The sequence below is a fragment of the Erythrolamprus reginae genome, chromosome 6 (genome assembly GCF_031021105.1).
Source record: "Erythrolamprus reginae isolate rEryReg1 chromosome 6, rEryReg1.hap1, whole genome shotgun sequence".
NCBI lineage: Eukaryota > Metazoa > Chordata > Lepidosauria > Squamata > Dipsadidae > Erythrolamprus > Erythrolamprus reginae.
Window position 1 is genome coordinate 84,393,453 of NC_091955.1, and position 20,185 is coordinate 84,413,637.

The window sequence follows — 20,185 nt, forward strand, 5'->3', positions numbered from 1 at the left end:
GTGAAGGGCTCTTCTGGTGAAATATCTTTGGACATTTTCAAGGGTGTTGAGATGTGGTATGGGTTCCAGACAGATGAGCAGTAGTCTAGGATGGGTCTGGCAAAAGTTTTGTAGGCTCTTGTGAGTAGTGTGAGATTGCCTGAGCAGAAGCTGCGTAGGATCAGGTTAACAACTCTAGAAGCTTTTTTGGCGATATTATTGCAGTGGGCTTTAGCACTTAGGTCATTCGATATTAGTATTCCGAGGTCTTTTACTGAGTGTGGGTTGGCAGTGAGAGATTGTTTATTCAGTTCGTATGTGCGGTTTGGATTCTTTTTGCCGATGTGGAGGGTAGAGCATTTGTTGGTTGATATTTGAAGTTGCCAGGTGTTAGCCAGTCTGAGACAAAGTCCAGGTCTTTTTGGAGAGTGAGTGTGTTCTCAGTGGTGTTGAAAAGTTTCACATCGTCGGCAAAAAGAACACAGTTGCTTTCGATATGGTCACAGAGGTCATTGATGTAGAGAATGAAGAGAGTAGGACCTAGTACGCTTCCCTATTATGGATTGTACTCATAATCATAGTATTGTTAACATAACAATGCTCTGTGTGTTTGTGTACTTTTTAATCAAATATGAAGACTCTCCAAGAGATGACCAGGCAACGTTACGATATTGAGATTTAAGAGCTGACAAGCTGTAAAGCTGATGCAGTTGTATAGCTGTTGTAACTATAAAGCTGATGCAATGAAGATGAATCAACAATGGTATTGCCGGTTGTAAACTAAGGGATCGACAAAGGTTTTACCATTTTAAGAGGTGTTTATAAAAGATAGCCAGGAGAGGGTATATTCTCTCCTTGTGTCCGATATTCATTGCTGAGTTCTCTGTGTAAAGTTAAGAAGTAGATTAATTGCTTGTCAAGTATTTACCATGTATAGTTCTGTATATAGCTTGTATATAAATCACGGTTATATGTCTAAGACATATCCTGAAAGTAAGGCATGTCAGAGGTTTTGCAGAATTTGCTAATATAAGGCACCCCCCGAAAATAAGGCGCAGTCAAGTTTACATATGGTACAGTGGAAAAACATACGGTACCATCCAAAGCTGTTCATAGCGGTACCGTAATAATGTGGCGTCCCCTGCTGGCCCATTCCATCGCTTTGTACCGTCCAGTACAGCAGACACATCCTGCTGCTGTCTCACCACCATTACAGTCTCCACTACAGTGCGTAGACTGTAGTTCCTCTGGTGGCCGTAAGCTGCAATAGCAGGAGTATACTGTTGTACCATATAAGTGCCGTCGTTTATGTGTGTGGGTGCTATGCTGACAGGTACCATACTGTAATCAGTGTACCGTATGGTACACTTTCTTTGGGGGCGTCAGCTTTTCTGCCTGTGAATTTGTCTTATTTGACAAATATAAGGCACCCACCGAAAATAAGATGTAGCACAACTTTTGGAGCAAAAATTAATATAAGACAGTGTCTTATTTTCGGGGAAACACGGTAGTAGTCACACTGCAAACGCTCTGACAGATAAAAAGGACTAGGATTAGGTAAAACTTTGCATTCGATCTGAAAAAGCTGTTTCTTTTGTGCCCACATACACCAAAAGCATTCTGACTGAGCTAACAATTGATTTACTCCAGCGCCCTACTTCCCATAATACATAAACATTGTATGAGGTGGCTTATTGATCTCTGAAGGATCAATGATCTTGGCTGTACCCAATAGTTTTGTGAGAAATTTCACCAGGAGGAGCAGATAAAGAAAATATCAGTGCTGCATATGTAAAGTTAGGGTTGGGAAGGGGATTATTAAATAACCTGTTGGCACGATGGAGAGTATTAGACGCAGCTTTTAAAACCCATAATAAAATTACTACATGCATAAAAAGTGAAATAACAGTCACATCTATTAGGTTAATTAGATAAAAAGATTTTCAAAGTACTGCTCAGCTGCTTTGATGCAAAAAAAACCCCTACATTATATTCACCCAGTGGGGCAGTGTATGATTTGAATTTCGTTTTTCTAATGATGACCAGTTAAAAATTTTAAAGGGTCTCTAGGGCCTGATAATTTTGATGGATCTGTTTAGAGTTCTCTGATCTACGCTCTCCTGCAATGCAACAATACAAAACGGAATTCTCACTCCAGCTAAAGGAGACTGCTTTGGAATAGTTAAAATCCTTATTCTACCTCTTCAGTGGTATCATTATATCCATTCAAACATCTGGAGTACAATTGAATAATGAACTACATGAAAGAATTCCAAAAAATATAATTATTTGTGGAATTGGTAGATAAAGAGATGACAATCCAGTTTAAAGGTATTTTTTAATTAAAAGAATGCTATTTACAACTGTGTTGAGGCCTCTAAAAATGAATTTAAGAATTAATGTACTTCTACTTATGCCCCAGAGTTTCCCCATATTTTTTATAGATGCTTACTCAATTTTCTACCTTTTTTCTTGGAATACTTCTATTTCCACTTACATTATTATTATATCTAATAACTATCATAATCCTCATATCTCTGCTTGCTTCATTTTCTGATTTTGCTGTATGCAGTTGTGACTATTTTTTTCTATTATCTCAGGCACCAAAAATAGCACTGTAGATCCATAATATTATTTTCACATATTGGCAGATCATGAAAAGATCTATTTGAACTTTGATCCATTTACTCTTCCTTTGCTCTCTCACTCTATCCCAAGGTAGTAATAGTTTAAGGTTTATTTAAAGTTTTCCCCCCATAAATCTCCCTTTTATATACAGTGATCCCCCGAGTTTCGCGATTTCGATCTTTGCGAAACGCTATATCGCGATTTTTCCACCCGATGACGTCACTCCCTTCCTTTCTCATCTTTCTTTCTCTCTCTCTTTCTCTATCTTGCTTCTTCCTCTCTCACACTCTCTTCCTCCCTCTCTCATCTCTTTCTTTCCTTCTCTCTCTTTCTCTATCTCTCCCCCTCTTGCTCTCGAGCGGCAGGCGGCACCCAGGGAATGTTCCTTCGGCCGCCCACCAGCTGATCTGCTCGGCAGCGCAGTAGCAGCGAGGAGCCGAAGATGGGGTTTCCCCTTTGCGTGGGCAACGGGGAAACCCCATCTTTGGCTCCTCGCTGCTACTGCGCTGCCGAGCAGATCAGCTGGTGGGCGGCCGAAGGAACCTTCCCTGGGTCTTCAACTCCCAGAGCGGCGGACAAGCGGCGGGCGGACAAGAAAAGCGGCGTCCGGACAAGCAGACAAGCGGCCGGACAAGCGGAAAAGCGGCGGACAAGCGGCGGGCGGAAAAGCGGCGGCCGGACAAGCGGACAGGCGGCGGACAAGCGGGCAGGCAGGCGGCTCCTCAGCTGCTGGGTCTTCCCAGGTGCGGAAGTAAAAACACCATCTGCGCATGCGTGGCCATGGAAAAAGGGGCGCGCATGCGCAGATGGTGTTTTTACTTCCGCACCACTACACCCCGAAAAATCGATTATTGTGAGGGGTCTTGGAATGGAACCCTCGCGATAATCGGGGGATCACTGTATACCGGTAAAAGAAATACATTGACATTCCAGAATAGTGAGGTAGAAGATAGAATAGAATAGAATAGAATTCTTTATTGGCCAAGTGTGATTGGACACACGAGGAATTTGTCTTTGGTGCATATGCTCTCAGTGTACATAAAAGAAAATATACTTTTGTCAAGAATCATGAGATACAACACTTAATGATTGTCATAGGGGTCAAATAAGCAATCAGGAAACAATCAATATTAATAAAAATCTTAAGGATACAAGCAACAAGTTACAATCATACAGTCATAGGTGGGAGGAGATGGGTAATAGGAATGATGAGAAAAAAATAGTAGTAACAGTAGTGCAGACTTTGTAAATAGTTTGACAGTGTTGAGGGAATTATTTGTTTAGCAGAGCGATAGCATTTGGGGGGAAAACTGTTTTTGTGTCTAATTGTCCTGGTGTGCAGTTCTCTATAGTGACGTTTTGAGGGTAGGAGTTGAAACAATTTATATCCAGGATGCAAGGAGTCCAGGATGCGAGAGTGAGGGGAGCTTGGAGTCTTTGCAGGGAAGGAAGTGACAAAGGCCAAACCTATCCCCCAAGAATTCCAGAAACCTTTATCTAACTATCCCCAATAAAATGCAGTTAGTCAGATAAGAGTCTTGTAAATAGGTAGGGAACAGTGAAGAAAGCAACTCTGTTCATCTCACATTGTCCTCCGGGTTCTTTGTGCCTGATCATAGGAACTATACTTCTATTCTCTGTACTTTTTCTGAATTCTCCTATCTATATTCTTGAATACTGCCATCTTATGATAATGTTCCAGTTTCCAGAGTATGATCTTAAGCAACCAATCATTTTCAAGAAAAACATCAGGAATTGATTTGAAGTTGTGAAACTCACTGATAAGAAGCCAGAGGAACTATGGAATTAAATCAGATAAAATGATAAAGAAAATGTAAAAACACACTGCCAAAGATCAGGAAAAAGATGAAAGCAAACAGGGTAGCGTAAGCTCTGGTGGAAATAGCCAAAAGAAAAAAGGAAACCAGAGCCAAAGAACACAGATTATTGTAGGAAGAAATACAACAAAGAAATTCATAGAGCTCAAGAGACAAGAAATCACAGTATCACTACATCCATAAAGATACTGAAACAGACGTGGAAAAACAAGAAAAGTTTTCAAAAAGTTTTCAAAACTCAAAAGAAAATCTCATCTTCCATCATCTTTTGATGTGCTAAACAACACAAATGAACAAGTAGAAATTGATTCAAATACATCAAAGATGGAATGGGTATACTGAAATTCGGCACAAAAGAGATATTCCCACCCAAGGTGTATTTCAAGACATTCACTATTTAAAAGTTCTCTAGAACTTAATAAGAAGATGAAGTTGCTCTGGCTTTCAGGTCATTATCAAGTTGGAAGTCTATATGAATTAATAGAATAGCTACAGAAATATGAAAATAATCTACAATGATTCCAACCAAACTATGCCAGCAAATTTGGGGATAATACAATGGCCAGCAGATTGGAAGAATACCAAAGAGAATTAACAGCAAACACTTGGACACTATCCTTAATTTCCCATGATAGCAAAATAATGCTAAGAATCATTCAATGCAGATTAGAGCTTAGCTTGGAAAGGGAGTTGCCAGATGTTCAGAAAAGGCCAGATGTTTAATATGGCTTTAGAAAAAGGCCAAACAACAAGAAACATTATTGCAGATGCACACTGAATAATTAAGAAAGCTAAAAGAAGTCAATATCTGTGTCATTAATTATAGAAAAACCTTTGATAGTGTTGACCATGTCAAGCTGTGGAAAGCCCTTAGAAAAATGAGAATTCAAGGACACATAATTATATGCATGTAAGGAAGCCCCACATATGTTGCAGATTAACAGTAGGTAGCAATAAACGTGTTAGAAATGATATTCTAATGCCATGATAAATAACTATAGAGATAAAAATGATGCATGCAATCAAAGTGGAAGATGAACTTCGAAGAAGCAGGAAATAGTATGAACTTTGAACTTTGAAGCAGGGAAGATTCCTGACAATGTTGATACAACAAATGTATCAACAAACAAAAAGTGTTGTTGCTCAAGGTACAAATGACCAGGCTCAAATTAGCATATTCTGGACACATTATGAAAAGTTATTGCTCTCTAGACATCCATAGCATATGAAAGATGGAAAGAAACAGAAGAGGACAACCAGCAACGAGGTAGATGGACTCAATTATAGGGATGCAATGGATGTACTACTGGAAGTCCTGAAAGATCAGATTGGGGACCGTCTTCTGCTGCACGAATCCCAGCGACCAGTTAGGTCCCACAGAGTGGGTCTTCTCCGGGTCCCGTCAACTAAACAATGTCGCTTGGCGGAACCCAGGGGAAGAGCCTTCTCTGTGGCGGCCCCAGCCCCCTGGAACCAACTCCCCCCAGAGATTAGAATTGCCCCCACCCTCCTTGCCTTTCATAAGCTTCTTAAAACCCACCTCTGCCGCCAGGCATGGGGGAATTGAGATACCCTTTCCCCCTAGGTCTTTACAATTTTATGCATGGTATGTCTGTATGTATGTTTGGTTTTATAATAAGGGTTTTTAACTGTTTTAATATTGGATTGTTGTATGCTGTCTTTTTTACTGTTGTTAGCCGCCCCGAGTCTACGGAGAGGGGCGGCATACAAATCCAATAAATGAATGAATGAATAAATAAATAAATAAATATAAAAATTTTGTAATAGCTGAAAATTGACGTCGACTTTATATAATCAATCAGTGAATGGTTTATAAAACCCCATTAATGAATCTTAAATGTTTCCCATTTGAAAGGCAGTTAGCATTAATGGGAGTTTGCTTATTGTTTGCTTTTTAAAACTACAAACAATTTTATAGTTTTTCATGATATCTGCTATTAAAGACCTATTACAGTGGTACCGCTACCTAAGAACGCCTCTACTTAAGAAGTTTTCTAGATAAGAATCGGGTGTTCAAGATTTTTTTGCCTCTTCTTAAGAACCATTTTCTACTTAAGAACCCGAGCCCGGAAAATTTTCCCAGGAAATTTGAGAGCGGCACGAAGGCCTAGCCAGTTTCCTGCCATTCCCCCTTTAATCCCAGCCATCTCAGGCTTTTCTGGGCTGCCAGAGGAGCCTTTCAGTGGCACTTAAGGAGGCTTTGGCAGTCCAGAGCAAATGAAGCATTTTCCTTTCTCTGGGCACTTGGAGAGAGAATAAACCACTTCGCTGTGGTGACTCCCTTGGGTTGCCTCCCATACACCCGGCGCGAGATTGCCTCCTGGAGCGTGTGGGTGCAGAAAGGCATAATAATAACAACAACAATGATAATAATAATAATAATTATTATTATTATTATTATTTATTTATTTATTTATTTATTTAATTTGTATGACGCTCCTCTCCAAAGACTCGGGGCGCTTTGCCCCGGCCAGATCAACGCAGCTTCAGTCAAACCAAAGAGGCACCGACTACAAAGTGAGCAAGCGAGTGAGAGGAGATGGGAACCCTTCAGCATGGGAAGGAAGAGGAAGCAGGAGGTCTCCGCCCCACCTGCCTGGGTTTCTCTCAGTGGTGCAGTGTATGGGAGGCAGCCTCACTCCGGGTGTATGGGAGCCGCGTGCTCCTCCTCACCGCCTCAGAGTCCCTTTTTTTTTTTTAAGCCTTAAAGTTTTGGATTTTTTTGATTCCCCTCACCTCACCTTCCTTCGGCAGCGACTATCCTCCTCTTCTTCTTCCTCCTCCTCCCACCCAAATTCCGAGTTTTTATTTCTTTTTCTAATGGGCTTGCACGTATTATTTGCTTTTGCATTAATTCCTACGGGAAAAATTGCTTCTGCTTACAAACTTTTCTACTTAAGAACCTGGCCACGGAACGAATTAAGTTCTTAAGTAGAGGTACCACTGTACTTCATCACATTTATGACATCTGCTTTTCCTCATGTGAATATTCCTTGATTAAGTACATGCCGACATTACTCTCCCAGTTCCCAAAGTATCACATTTTATTCTTCAGAATTTCAAGTTAAATCATGTTCAACATCTAACAACATACGGTAGATATTTTTCTTCAGAGAGTTTATCCCTCTACTGCTCTCTTTGGAATCATTGGAATCATTCGTTACAGTTATTTCTTTTTTTCTCCGGAGCTGATGGATACTTGTTATTCTCACAATAAGGATTGGTAGGTGTAAAATTACTAACCCTTGTATGATCAAGTATGTATCAGACCACATGAAATATGTACTCATTTTTAAAAGTCTGTAATTGTGATATGTTCATTTTTTTAGGATCCATTTTTTAAATGAAATTACTAGCACATTTTCTACTCCATAGAGGGACAATAAGCTTGGAATTCAGTTAATTAGTTTCTGGAGCTTGTCAGATTTGCATGAATGCTTATGGAATTTTTAAAGAAAGTGCAAGTACATTTAGCTTGATTGTTCATCACATTTGTGTCTCACATTGTTGCCCATTCTGCCTCTTTCTTTGCTACCAGCTGATTAACTAAACCTGGATGCAAGAAAAGAGCTCCATGCTATCTATATGCAGTAATGGGCAGCCAAAATTTTTACTGCCGCACTGTGGGTGTGGTTTATTTTGTGGGTGTGGCTTGATGGTCATGTGACTGGGTAGGAGTGGCTTGCCGGCCATGTGACCAGGTGGGAGTGGCTTGAACGATCACCATCATTCAAGTGAACTGTTAAGTCCTCGACTTACAATCTTACCAGTGTCGCTCTCTGGGGTGACAATTTGCTTCGCGTTTCCCACGCTCTCCTTCCTGGGTCGCCCCCTGCTTGAGGCTGGGTAGCTAGGCGAATGGGTGCCGATCAGCTGTTGAGAAAAGAGGGGGGAGAAAATGGGTCCCCTGCAACTCCTGCTGGTGCTGGTCTCCCTGCCGCTTTCAGAGGAGGAGGAAGAGAAGGAGGATGAGGATGGGAGGGGGAGATAGTCAGCTGGAGCTGGGCACACAGCTTCATTTCCACCGGTGGAACTGCGTTCCACTCCGTCCTGCCTGCTGCCCACCCTTGTCTATATGCTACTTAAAACCTCTCCTGTATGTTTATTCGTCCAAATGGTGCAGCAGAGTGGTACTTAAGGCACTGCAAATGGGCAAACTTCAAGAATGGATCCAAAATCCAGGATCTATTACTCCTTAAAATTGGAATTCAAGTATTGGAATTTCAAGGATCTTCAGAATATTTGTTTTCAAAAACTTGTGGCTAGTGCAGTGACACCACGCCACTACGGTCAAGTGATTGTGATTTCCAATATTCCCTGACAGTTTTTCACAAGCAAAATTAATGGGAAATCAGCAGGAAGTCAGAAATCGCTCTGATTTCCATTGCTTATTTGCTGAAATGATAACCCAATGTGGCAAAGGCCTTATAGTGTACAGTATACCAATAGTCTGAAATGGCTGGATGTAGTTAATATACAGTAAATAGAGATGCAGGGAAAGGATGGTGGAGTCACATGTCTAATGATATGAATGAATGTAATTTATGTGATGATGTCATAACACATGTAATATTTTTTTTAATATGTTGTAAACTGCCCCGAGTCCTCGGACAGGGGCGGCTTATAAATCCAATCAATCAATCAATCAATCAATCAATAACACTCTTCCCTCCCCAGCAGACACCTTGTCAAACATGATGTATAAGCAGAAACTAGTTACACTAAAATATTTAGGTGTTAAGACAAATGGTAGCAATGCTGGTTTTTAATAGCTGTGTAGATCATTCTTTTTAAATTTATGTTGAAGTTAAGAAATTACAGTATGTATTTATGATTATGATTTGTTTTCCTTTCAGGCACCGGATTTCTAAATCTAAGTTTAGGTAAGCATTTCAATTTTTTCAAAAAATATTCTTTCCACTTCTACTGATGCTTATTAATAGGAAATTCTCATAGATATTATCATTGCGAATAGTAATTGCTTATCATAAATATTCTGCTGACTAACACTTGTGATCAGTAAGGTTATTCAATCTTCCCATTTCATGAGCAATTAATTATTCTTTATATTAATCTAATGAAGAGAACATCTAATAGAGTATTAAATTGTTGATTACCGGACTCTATATGATCTTGTTAACAGTAATGTAATTGAAATATCATGTAAATTTGGGAAGGGAAAAGGCTATTGAAATACATGAAGAAGACACAGCAAATAAGAGGATTGCCAGTAACTGGGATCAGAGTTTACTCCAAGTTTCTTCTTGAATAGTCAGATGTTAAAAAATACCTAATTCTCTCCGTAGTCATAAAAGAAGCTATACAGGTTTTATGAGTTAAAAATGTGTTACGAGCAACTCTTAAAAAGCCTGCCTTAGCAGTAGTAACGTCTTCATTTACAAACAAAAAAACAAAAAAAACCCCTCCAAGTTTCCTAGAACCTTTAAAAAACATATCATAGATCAAGACTCTTAAGTACAAAACATGTGAAGCCCACATTTTCTCCTTTGCAACCCATATTTAAATTAATCTATTTTCAAACCACCAGAATTTCCAGAACTTTGGGCAGGAAAGTTGACATTGTGGGGGTAGGGGGAGCAATGGACATGGAAGAAATGCACCATTATTATTATTATTATTATTATTATTATTATTATTATTATTATTATTAATTAGATTTGTACGCCGCCCCTCTCCGTAGATTCGCTTAGACTGTGGTTAGCAGCTGACCACAACAACTCGATTACTTTTCTTGCAGAGAGCACAGCTGCTGGGTGTGTTTCAACACAAAGCATTAAGGCTGAGGCCATCTGTGATCTTTTAAGAATGCCTTTGAGAGCAAAAGCATCCATATAAATAAAGATGATAGCCACAAGCTAACGTTTTACTTTTTAGAGAGAAACATCCATAAATAAACAAACTTTTTTTAAAAAAAGACAGGTGAGAAACCTGGCAGACAGCAATTTAGGAACCATATGCTGTTGTAAGATATTGTCTTAGAAATGCAGAAGATTGTCTGATAAGATATTGCTGGAAAATTCATCTACTGTATTATTTGTCGGACAGTTCAGCTAGAATGTTTTCATTAGGAGCAATGTTTTAAATAAATGAATAAATTGCTGGTTATTGTTATCACTGGGCAGAGGCAGGGATGAGTTGTAGTCTTTAAATATGCATCATATAACAGGACTAGACTAGGCACCAGTTGCTTGGAAACTGGTTGCTAAGCAAGCTAAATTCTGAAGAATAGGAGATATATAATTTTTTCTTCTTTTTCTTCTTTTTTCTTCTTCTTCTTCTTCTTCTTCTTTTTCTTCTTCTTCTTCTTCTTCTACTACTACTACTACTACTACTACTTCTTTTTCTTCTTCTTCTTCTTCTACTACTACTACTACTACTACTTCTTCTTTTTCTTCTTCTCCTCCTCCTCCTCCTCCTCCTCCTCCTCCTCCTCCTCCTCCTTCTTCTCCTTCTTCTCCTTCTTTTGAAAGGACCTATCAGTAATTGCTATCTGAAGTTACTGTGACACTTATGTGGGGCACATTTGTTCCAGAAAAGCAAACTGTAACATCACATTGTACTTGTAACCCATCCCAGCAATGAGTATTATTGCTTTTGCTATAGGTAGTCATTTTGATCCTGAGGATTCTTTGGTTATTGTTGTTGAGATATGAGCTACCATAGACCTTGATCATGAAATCCAATATGTATGAATATATAAGTATATTCATCAGGAACAGGAAAGGGTCAATTCCTGTAATCAAAGACAAAGCCTTTGGTTATTACATAATTGGGAAATTACTATTTCATGGTAGGAAAGCCTAAAGAAAATTCAACAATTGGAATGTAACCTAATAACCAGTATGCTCATTTTAAGCATAAGAACTCATATTTACACAAGCTGAATTACTGGATTCTAACTAACCACAGAGGTGGAGGCTGTATTTTTGAATCAGTAGCCTTGTATCTTTGGAGGTGTATGAGAAGAAATTAAAATCAGGAATCGGCTTCTTCCTCCCACTTCCAACAGCACTTTTTTGTTGGAGTTTCTCTGAAGAAATCTCAGCCGCAGAGTTGTACAAAATAGAACATATGCATCTTGTAGCTGCTCCCAAGTGAATCCGTCCTCTGTCTTATTTCAAGAGGCAAATACACAAGAACGAAAGTTCCGAAAGCTTTATTTAAACATTAAACTTACGATCCTTCACTGCAAGCCATTGAAAGAGAAAAGCTCTATGCAATAAAACACATTAAGGGATTTAATGGTAGAAAAAAAATAATCTTCACCATAATTTTTCGAACAGTATCTAATATATCCAAACTGTCCAGTCATCACCTAAGGAAACGATCAACTTGAATACTTATTTAAGTATTTATTTATTTATGGTAAATTAAGCTTATTTATGCTAAGATGCCAAAGCCTCAGTGGTTAAGAACAGCAAATTTATGCTTAGTAATCTTTATTAGGCTAGAAAGCCACTATTATTTAGTAAATTAATAAGTTCCCACTCAATATGAATATACTGTATTAAGAGAGGGATAGTATATAAATTTAATAAGATATATATAAATATACTTCCCAAAGAATAATAATATTTGAAGGACAATTTGAATTTATTTTGTGTAGTCTTGCTCAATCATTTTACTCTTCAAAATAAAAGTGCAAGAAAGAAAAAGGTGAGGATCGTTTGGAGATAATGTTACAAATGTGTCTTTATTTGCCTCTTCTTTTAAACTGATTTATCACAGATATTCTTGGAAAAAAAGTAGCCCTTGAGGTCATTTGGCAGCTGAGAATGTCCTGCAATCATGGACAGTTTTTCTCTTTTGTCTCCTTTTTTCCCAAGCCGCTACTGGCGAAGATGGAATCGATTCTGTAGACGAAAATGTCGAGCTGCTGTCAAATCCAATGTATTCTATTGGCTTGTGATCTTTCTGGTGTTTCTCAACACACTTGCCATTGCCTCCGAGCATTACAACCAACCGGACTGGCTGACTGAAGTCCAAGGTAAGAAGAGGCAGAGGGTTAGCATTGTTGCGAACATAAACTGAATGCAATAAGTCTACATGACGTAAAACCATTTGATTGCTTAAGCCCCAGAAAGGATTAATTACAAAATGTCAAAACTAATTATCAGTGCATAAAATACAGTATATGTCTGCACTTGGTACCATTCCAATCTTCAATTAAATGAACATATTTATATCCTCTCAAAACATTATGTCTTCTATTGCTTTTTACGCAATTATTTACTAGGCAACAAGAAAAAAATAAGACAATAAAAAAGCAATATTTTTTATTGTCCCATGTTTCCATATTCCATGTTCTGTGTGCATATAGTTGTTTCTTTAAGCAAGGCCACTTTATTTTATTATTTATTATTTATTAATCAGATTTGTATGCCACCCCTCTCCGCAGACTCGGGGCGGCTAACAGCAATAATAATGCAATGTAAACAAATTTAATATTTAAGTTAATTTAAAACCCCAATTTAGAAACCAATCATACATACTAACATACCATGCATAAATTTTATAAGCCTAGGGGGAGGGAAAGTCTCAATTCCCCCATGCCTGACGACAGAGGTGGGTTTTAAGGAGCTTACGAAAGGCAAGGAGGGTGGGGGCAACTCTGATATCTGGGGGGAGTTGGTTCCAAAGGGTCGGGGCCACCACAGAGAAGGCTCTTCCCCTGGGTCCCGCCAAACGACATTGTTTAGTTGACGGGACTCGGAGAAGGCCAACTCTGTGGGACCTAACTGGTCGCTGGGATTCGTGCGGCAGAAGGCGGTCCCAGAGATATTCTGATTTATTTGTATGGCAGTATAGAGTTATTTATGTATAAGACTAAGACATCATAATAATGAAAAGTCATCTGGCAGTTAAATGCAATAAGATCAGCTGATTCATTTTTGAGAATAAAGAAAATTTGTGGAACTTTTAAAACTTAATATGCTTGTTGGGACCTCCAAATTCCAGAACAGAAATGGGCAAATATTTGAATCCAGGAAATTGTCTTTAATAATTCATGATTTCTCTTCCCAGCAGCTAAACTAGGAGGAACATATTCTGTCTTCTAGCTCAAGATATTAACAGAGATGTTTGAAATATAAGAAATTGATTTTGTAAAGTTGTTTGCAATCAGATTGATATAATTTGGCATGGCGTGAGATATTTAAGGAACTGGCATACAAAATAAGTACACTGCAGTGTTCCCTCGATTTTCGCGGGGGATGCGTTCTGAGACTGTTGAATTTCCGCGAAGTAGAGATGCGGAAGTAAATACACTATTTTTTGCTATGAACAGTATCACAAGCCTTCCCTTAACACTTTAAACCCCTAAAACTGCAATTTCTCATTCCCTTAGCAAACATTTAGATTATTACTCACCATGTTTATTTATTAAAGTTTATTAAAAAAATATTTATTAAAGGCGGATGAAAGTTTGGCGATGACGTATGATGTCATCGGGCGGGGAAAAACGTGGTAAAGGGAAAAAAACAGCAAAGTATTTTTTAATTAATATTTTTGAAAAACCGTGGTATAGCCGTTTCGTGAAGTTCGAACCCGCGAAAATTGAGGGACCACTGTATATCTGCCCCTAGGTATGAAAATTGCTGTACCTGGATGGACCAGTTGCAAATCATTTTTTGCAGAAACATTATAACTTCAAACCATCATTAAGTGAATGGTTGAAAGTCGAGGAATATCTGTAGGTAGACAGTCCCAATTCAGATGTGACTGTTCTTTACAGGGAAGTGCAGTCATTATTATTGAAGTCATCAAAATGTGTAATGATGTTGATTTAAAGTACAGTATATTAAAAGTTTGGTGGGAGAGAGAGAGGGAACATTATAGTTTTGAAATAACGGTTTTTAATTAGTTTCTAGATTAAGAGAGAGTTTAGCTACTTCTGTTGTAGAAATGAGATAAAAGCAGAGAGGTTGAGCATTCAGTTTTGATATTCATTTGCCTTCATATTTAAAATTCCTCCTTTGCTAAAGAATTACAAAAATGTAAAATCACAAATAGAGCGTCCTCTAGATCAGGAGATCTCAAACTTGATCTGGCCATTCAAGAGGACCTTTCTTCACAAAATCAAGGGTACAGAGCAAAAGTTACCTTATGGTGAGGAAGTATTTGGGCGGGGCTCCACCCTCCTTCTGGACTGGCGGAGGAGACAGGTTGAGGAAATGAGGGTGTGGCTGAACGCGAGTGGCGGCCATTAGTTATCTCAGAGGTCTTCAAACTTGGCAATTTTAAGACTTGTGGACTTCAACTCACAGAATTCTCTAGCCAGCTATGTTCCCCGTTCTGGGAGCTGAAGTTCACAAATCTTAAAGTTGCCAAGTTTGTAGACCCCTGCTCTAGACTGCCGAGGAAGCCATTTCAATTTGGAAAATCTAATTCTGCATTTAACATTAAAGGAACGTCTTTTGGTTGAACTAGTCTTTCATTGCCGTTATAATGATCATTATTTGTTTGTTTATTTTTTTATGAGACACTGCGAATAAGGTATTGCTGGCTTTGTTCACGGCTGAGATGCTGCTGAAGATGTACAGCCTGGGTCTTCAGGCTTACTTTGTGTCCCTCTTCAACCGCTTTGATTGTTTCATCGTCTGTGGTGGAATCCTGGAAACCATCTTAGTGGAAACAAAAATTATGTCCCCACTTGGCATTTCCGTCCTGAGATGTGTACGACTTCTGAGAATCTTTAAAATCACAAGGTATGTTATTATTATTTTTTTTTAATGTCATGTAGAATTGACAGGGGAGAAAGAAAAGTTCCACCATTTCCTACTTGAAATTGTTACTCCAAACAAATAAGGCAAATTACAAATCCTTTGCATAAATCATTCTTTCCGTGTTGTTTTGTGGCTGGTGATGTGGAAACAACAATTTTTAAATTATTTATGCCCTTTTGTTACTCTTTTTTTCACTGTCTTGTAAGGTGCTGTAAGATACGTTGAGAGCATATGCACCAAGACAAATTCCTTGTGTGTCCAATAACACTTGGCCAATAAAAATTCTATTCTATTCTATTCTATTCTATTCTATAAGATAGGCCAGGGCAATAAATACATGGGTTTAAAATGCATTAAATAAAATCACAGTCAAGTATAAATGTGACGGAAAACCACTAAGAACTTCATAAAATTAGGATGGTAAAGGTAAAATAGGTAAAATAAATAAATATAACAAAAGTAAAGATGAGGTAAAATAAATAGATATAACTAATCAAAAATAAGTAACATGACAATGAGATGGGCAGCATATAAATAATAAATAAAAATAAATAGAAATAGAAATGTTCACTTTGTGAGGTAAAGTTTAACCCCAATTCAATCAACCTTTCAAAAATCCTTTAAAAGGATGATTTTTCCAGTAGATTTGGGGATCCTCTAGAAACCGGGAACTTGTGAGTTAATTACATTGTATACAGGATGTTAATCCATTGTCCCATGACCTTATTTGTATTTATTTGTAATAGTTCTATGATTATTTAGACTTGCTTTTAGTTGTTATACACTGGTTTCTTAGTCTAAGTCTCTAAGATGTTACCATGATGGGATGACATAGGACCAGAATTACCTCAAACAAACGAACTACCTAAATAGTCATTCAGTGAACTTGTTAATCTATAGATCAGTGATAGCGAACCTGTGGCACGCAAAGCAATATCTGCTGGCAGGCAAGCCGTTGACCTAGCTCAGCTCCAACATGCATGTGTGTGCTAGTCAGCTGATTTTTGGCCCACACAGAGGCTTTGGGAGGGCATTTTTGGCTTCCAGAGAGCCTCTGGGGGGATGGGGGAGGGCAGTTTTTACCCTCCCTCGGCTCCAGGGAAGCCTTTAGAGCTTCGGGAGGGTGAAACATGAACCTACTGGGGCTACCAGAAGTTGGGAAATAGGCCGTTTCCAGCCTCCAGGGGGTGAGGTAAGTTGTTTTCGCGCTCCCCAGGCCTTGAATTATAGGTGTGGGCGCTCACGCATGTGTGATAGCATGCGGCCACATTCTTTCAGCATCTGAGGAAAAAAAGGTTTGCCATCACTGCTATAGATGGTCTAGAATTCCTAAATTCAAATCTTATTTATTTTATTTTATTTATTTATTTATTTATTTTGTCCAATACACAATGAGGGGTTTAGTGGGTATATATTTATATACACATAGTAAAATACATGATGAAGGTTATAGAGGAGATACTCATAGTAAAATATATCTAAGAAATAATAGAAAAGAAGATATAGTAATAGAACATATCAATGAAAGAATAGAAGAAGAAATATGGGAATAGAAGAAAGGTATAGGAGATATAGGAGAGCAATAGGACAGGGGACGGATGGCACTCTAGTGCACTTGTACTCGCCCCTTACTGACCTCTTAGGAATCTGGATAGGTCAACCGTAGATAATCTAAGGGTAAACATCTAAAAACATCTAAAAACAAAAACAAAAAAGATCCCAAAAGAACTTAAACTCTACCTCTTCTTTCTCCTTCTTTGCAAATGCGTATTCTCTCTCCTCCACATCTGGAGGCCTTTATTACTATTTTATTTATTTATTTGTCCCATTTATATAGCTGCTCATCTCACCAAATAAGCTATTCTGGGTGGCATACTTAAAATGAACGCTGTTATTCCTGGTTATTTATTAACCATGTGTATATTGCAGCCATATAACACTGGGTCTGTAGTGGCGCACAAAACAACTACATTAAAATAGAAAATAAAATCATGATTCTAATAGAACTAAAACCCAGTAAATCACAGACTGCAAAAATAGAAAACCCATTGAGAATTGCATGATCACAATGGTTTTAGAGTGTGCAGACTTAGTTATCATAAAGTAATGTTCTGCATTTCTTCTTTATCACCCTAATTGGTAAAATGGCTGATTGCAAACGTAGATACATAATTTCAACATAAAAGCTTTTGGCTTGCGGAAAGCAAATAATATAATAACAGGGAAAGGGGCAGAAACCTCCTAATATTAGAGGTTTTACAAAGCGCTGAGTTATAATAGACTAAATCTTTTGATTTGGGTTTGATCAAGTATGGATTTTGTTTTTCTTTTCATTATAATTCCCCCACTGACTACTTGGAAGTATTTGTGTGGGCAAAACTGGGTTTTAGCATTAGCAATGTTATGTACGGTATGTTTTAAGTCACTGTTTTGCATTATAGTGTTGACAGCACAGAGGGTGTATGTGGGGGCATACTATAACTTCTTGCATTCTCTTTGTGAAAGTGGTAATCTCTCAAAGCAAAATCTGTAGTAAGGGGTCCTTCATCTCTAAGCTGATCACTGACCTGTTGTATATCACTAATATTACACTGGGCCTGGAGGGGAGTGTTCCTCTCTTTGAGATATACCCATCTGGGTTTCAAGTGTGGCATCAATCAAGAACCCAGGTCAGGAGTGAATTGTGGCTATGTCAGCCAAGCTTCTCTGTTGGCATCCAGAGCAGTAGTCCACAAACAGATAAGCAGGGGTGGGCTACTGCCCGGACAGGGGGGAACGCAGTGGGGTAGCAAAAATGAGCTCCAGCCCAAAGCACCCAATTTGCACTGAAAGAAGTTGAAAGAAAATGCAGGGCATCTTACATAAGCCATGCCCACAGTGTGGTAGTAAAAAAATTTGGTAGCCCTTCACTCCAGATAAGATACCTATTAATTCCAGCTCTAGGAGTCAGTTGGGACTGTTGGAATTATATCAACGGCAATACTGCATGTCAACATCTCTTCTGGATTCCCTTGATTGTCTGGCCAAGTTAGCAATGAAGTTCCCAACCCATGATGGTGGGGGACATTTTAGAGAAGGTGCCTATCCAGATTCCTAAGAGGTCAGTAAGGGGCGAGTACAAGTGCACTAGAGTGCCTTCCATCCCCTGTCCTATTGCTCTCCTATATCTCCTATACCTTTCTTCTATTCCTATATCTCTTATTCTATTCTTTCATTGATATGTTCTATTCCTATAACTTCTCTTCTATTCTTTCTTAGATATATTTTACTATGAGTATCTCCTCTATAACCTTCATCATGTATTTTACTATGTGTATTCCCATTAATACCCTCATTGTGTATTGGACAAAATCAATCAATCAATAAAATAAAATAAATAAAATGGTTGTCCAGCAACTCTAAAGAACTCTGGATGAGGCCAATTAACAGAATCACTTTCAATCATGTTGCAGGCTTTGACATAAGATTGAAACATCACCGATTGCATTATTGGATGATATTTGACAGGAGTGGGATGAGGCAATGTATGCATGCTTGCTCCCCTATATTTTTCACCAATTTTTGTAATGGAAAGAAATGTTGATGGACAGGAGGAAAAGCTACACTCAGGGCAAAGGTCTGATAAAAAAAAACCCTGAATTTAGGCCAGAACTATAGCCTTAGGCAGTGATGGTGAACCTCTTTTCTCTCGGGTGCCGATAGATAGTGCACATACACTATCGTGCATTCACGAGTGCCCACACCCATAATTCAATGCCTGGGGAGGGTGAAAACAGCTTCTCCTGCCACCCGGAGGCCCTCTGGAGGCCGGAAATGGCCTGTTTCCCAACTTCTGGTGGGCCCAGTAGGCTTGTGTTTCACCCTCCCCAAGCTCCAAAGGCTTCCCTGGAGCCGGGGGAGGGTAAAAACGCCCTCCCCTATCCCCCCAGCCAAAGAAGCCAAAAATGCCCTCCCAGAGCCTCTCTGTGAGCCAAAAATCAGCTGACCGGCACACACATGCACGTTGGAGCTCAGCTAGGGCAACAGCTTGTGTGCCAGCAGATATGGCTCCGTATGCCATCTGTGGCACCCGTGCCATAGGTTCACCATCATTGGACTAAGGCATTTGAATTACGGGACCACCTTCTGCCACTTGAGCCCCAGTGACCAGTCAGTCCCACAGAGTCAGCCTTATCCAGGTCCCATCAACTAAACGTCGCTTGGCGGAGCCTGGGGGAAGGGCCTTATCTGTGGGGGGGCCAGCCCTCTGGAATCAGCTCCCCCCAGAGAGTCGTACTGCCCCACCCTCCTTGAGTCTGAAGGCTCAAAATAAAACAAAATTCCATGCTGAATGGAATGTATGTTGGTCGACTAGAAATGACTGTTTTTAAATTAAATTGGGGTTTTAGATTGCTTGTTTTAGTTAATATTGGATTTCAGAATTGTATTGTTTTCTTCATATGCTGTGAGCCACCATGAGTGGCGGGATATAAATCCAAATAATAATAATAACAACAACAACAACAGCAACAACAACAACAACAATAATAATAAATGTTAATGAGTGTCAGGCAGCTTTCCCCAAAGAAATACCTAATACAGACAAGAAACACCTGCTTTTTTTTTTGGCTCCCCAGGTACTGGAATTCCTTGAGTAATTTGGTGGCTTCCTTGCTCAACTCAGTGCGCTCCATTGCCTCCCTGCTGCTGCTCCTCTTCCTCTTCATCATCATCTTCTCCCTCCTAGGGATGCAGCTCTTTGGGGGCAAGTTTAACTTTGATGAGATGCAGACCAGGAGAAGCACCTTTGACAACTTTCCACAGTCATTGCTCACTGTGTTTCAGGTACAGTTTTCTTTCAGTCTATTGTTTTTTTAAAAAAAATAATGCGCTCTTAAATAGCAACGTAGCAGGATTCTTATGTCTATACCAACCTATATTGAATTAATCACGTTCAAAAGTATAATTAACATTCCTTAATCGCTAGACCATTTT

At 39.0% G+C, this 20,185-nt stretch overlaps 1 protein-coding gene across 1 annotated transcript in view; it reads left to right on the forward strand.

Moving 5' to 3' along the window:
- The window catches only part of CACNA1C (calcium voltage-gated channel subunit alpha1 C), a 611,798-nt gene that overhangs the window by 473,348 nt on the left and 118,265 nt on the right, over positions 1 to 20,185 (forward strand). The window contains 4 exon segments of the mRNA XM_070756479.1: positions 9,323 to 9,349; positions 12,314 to 12,474; positions 14,968 to 15,193; positions 19,828 to 20,035. Coding sequence (XP_070612580.1) covers positions 9,323 to 9,349; positions 12,314 to 12,474; positions 14,968 to 15,193; positions 19,828 to 20,035 — 622 coding nt within the window.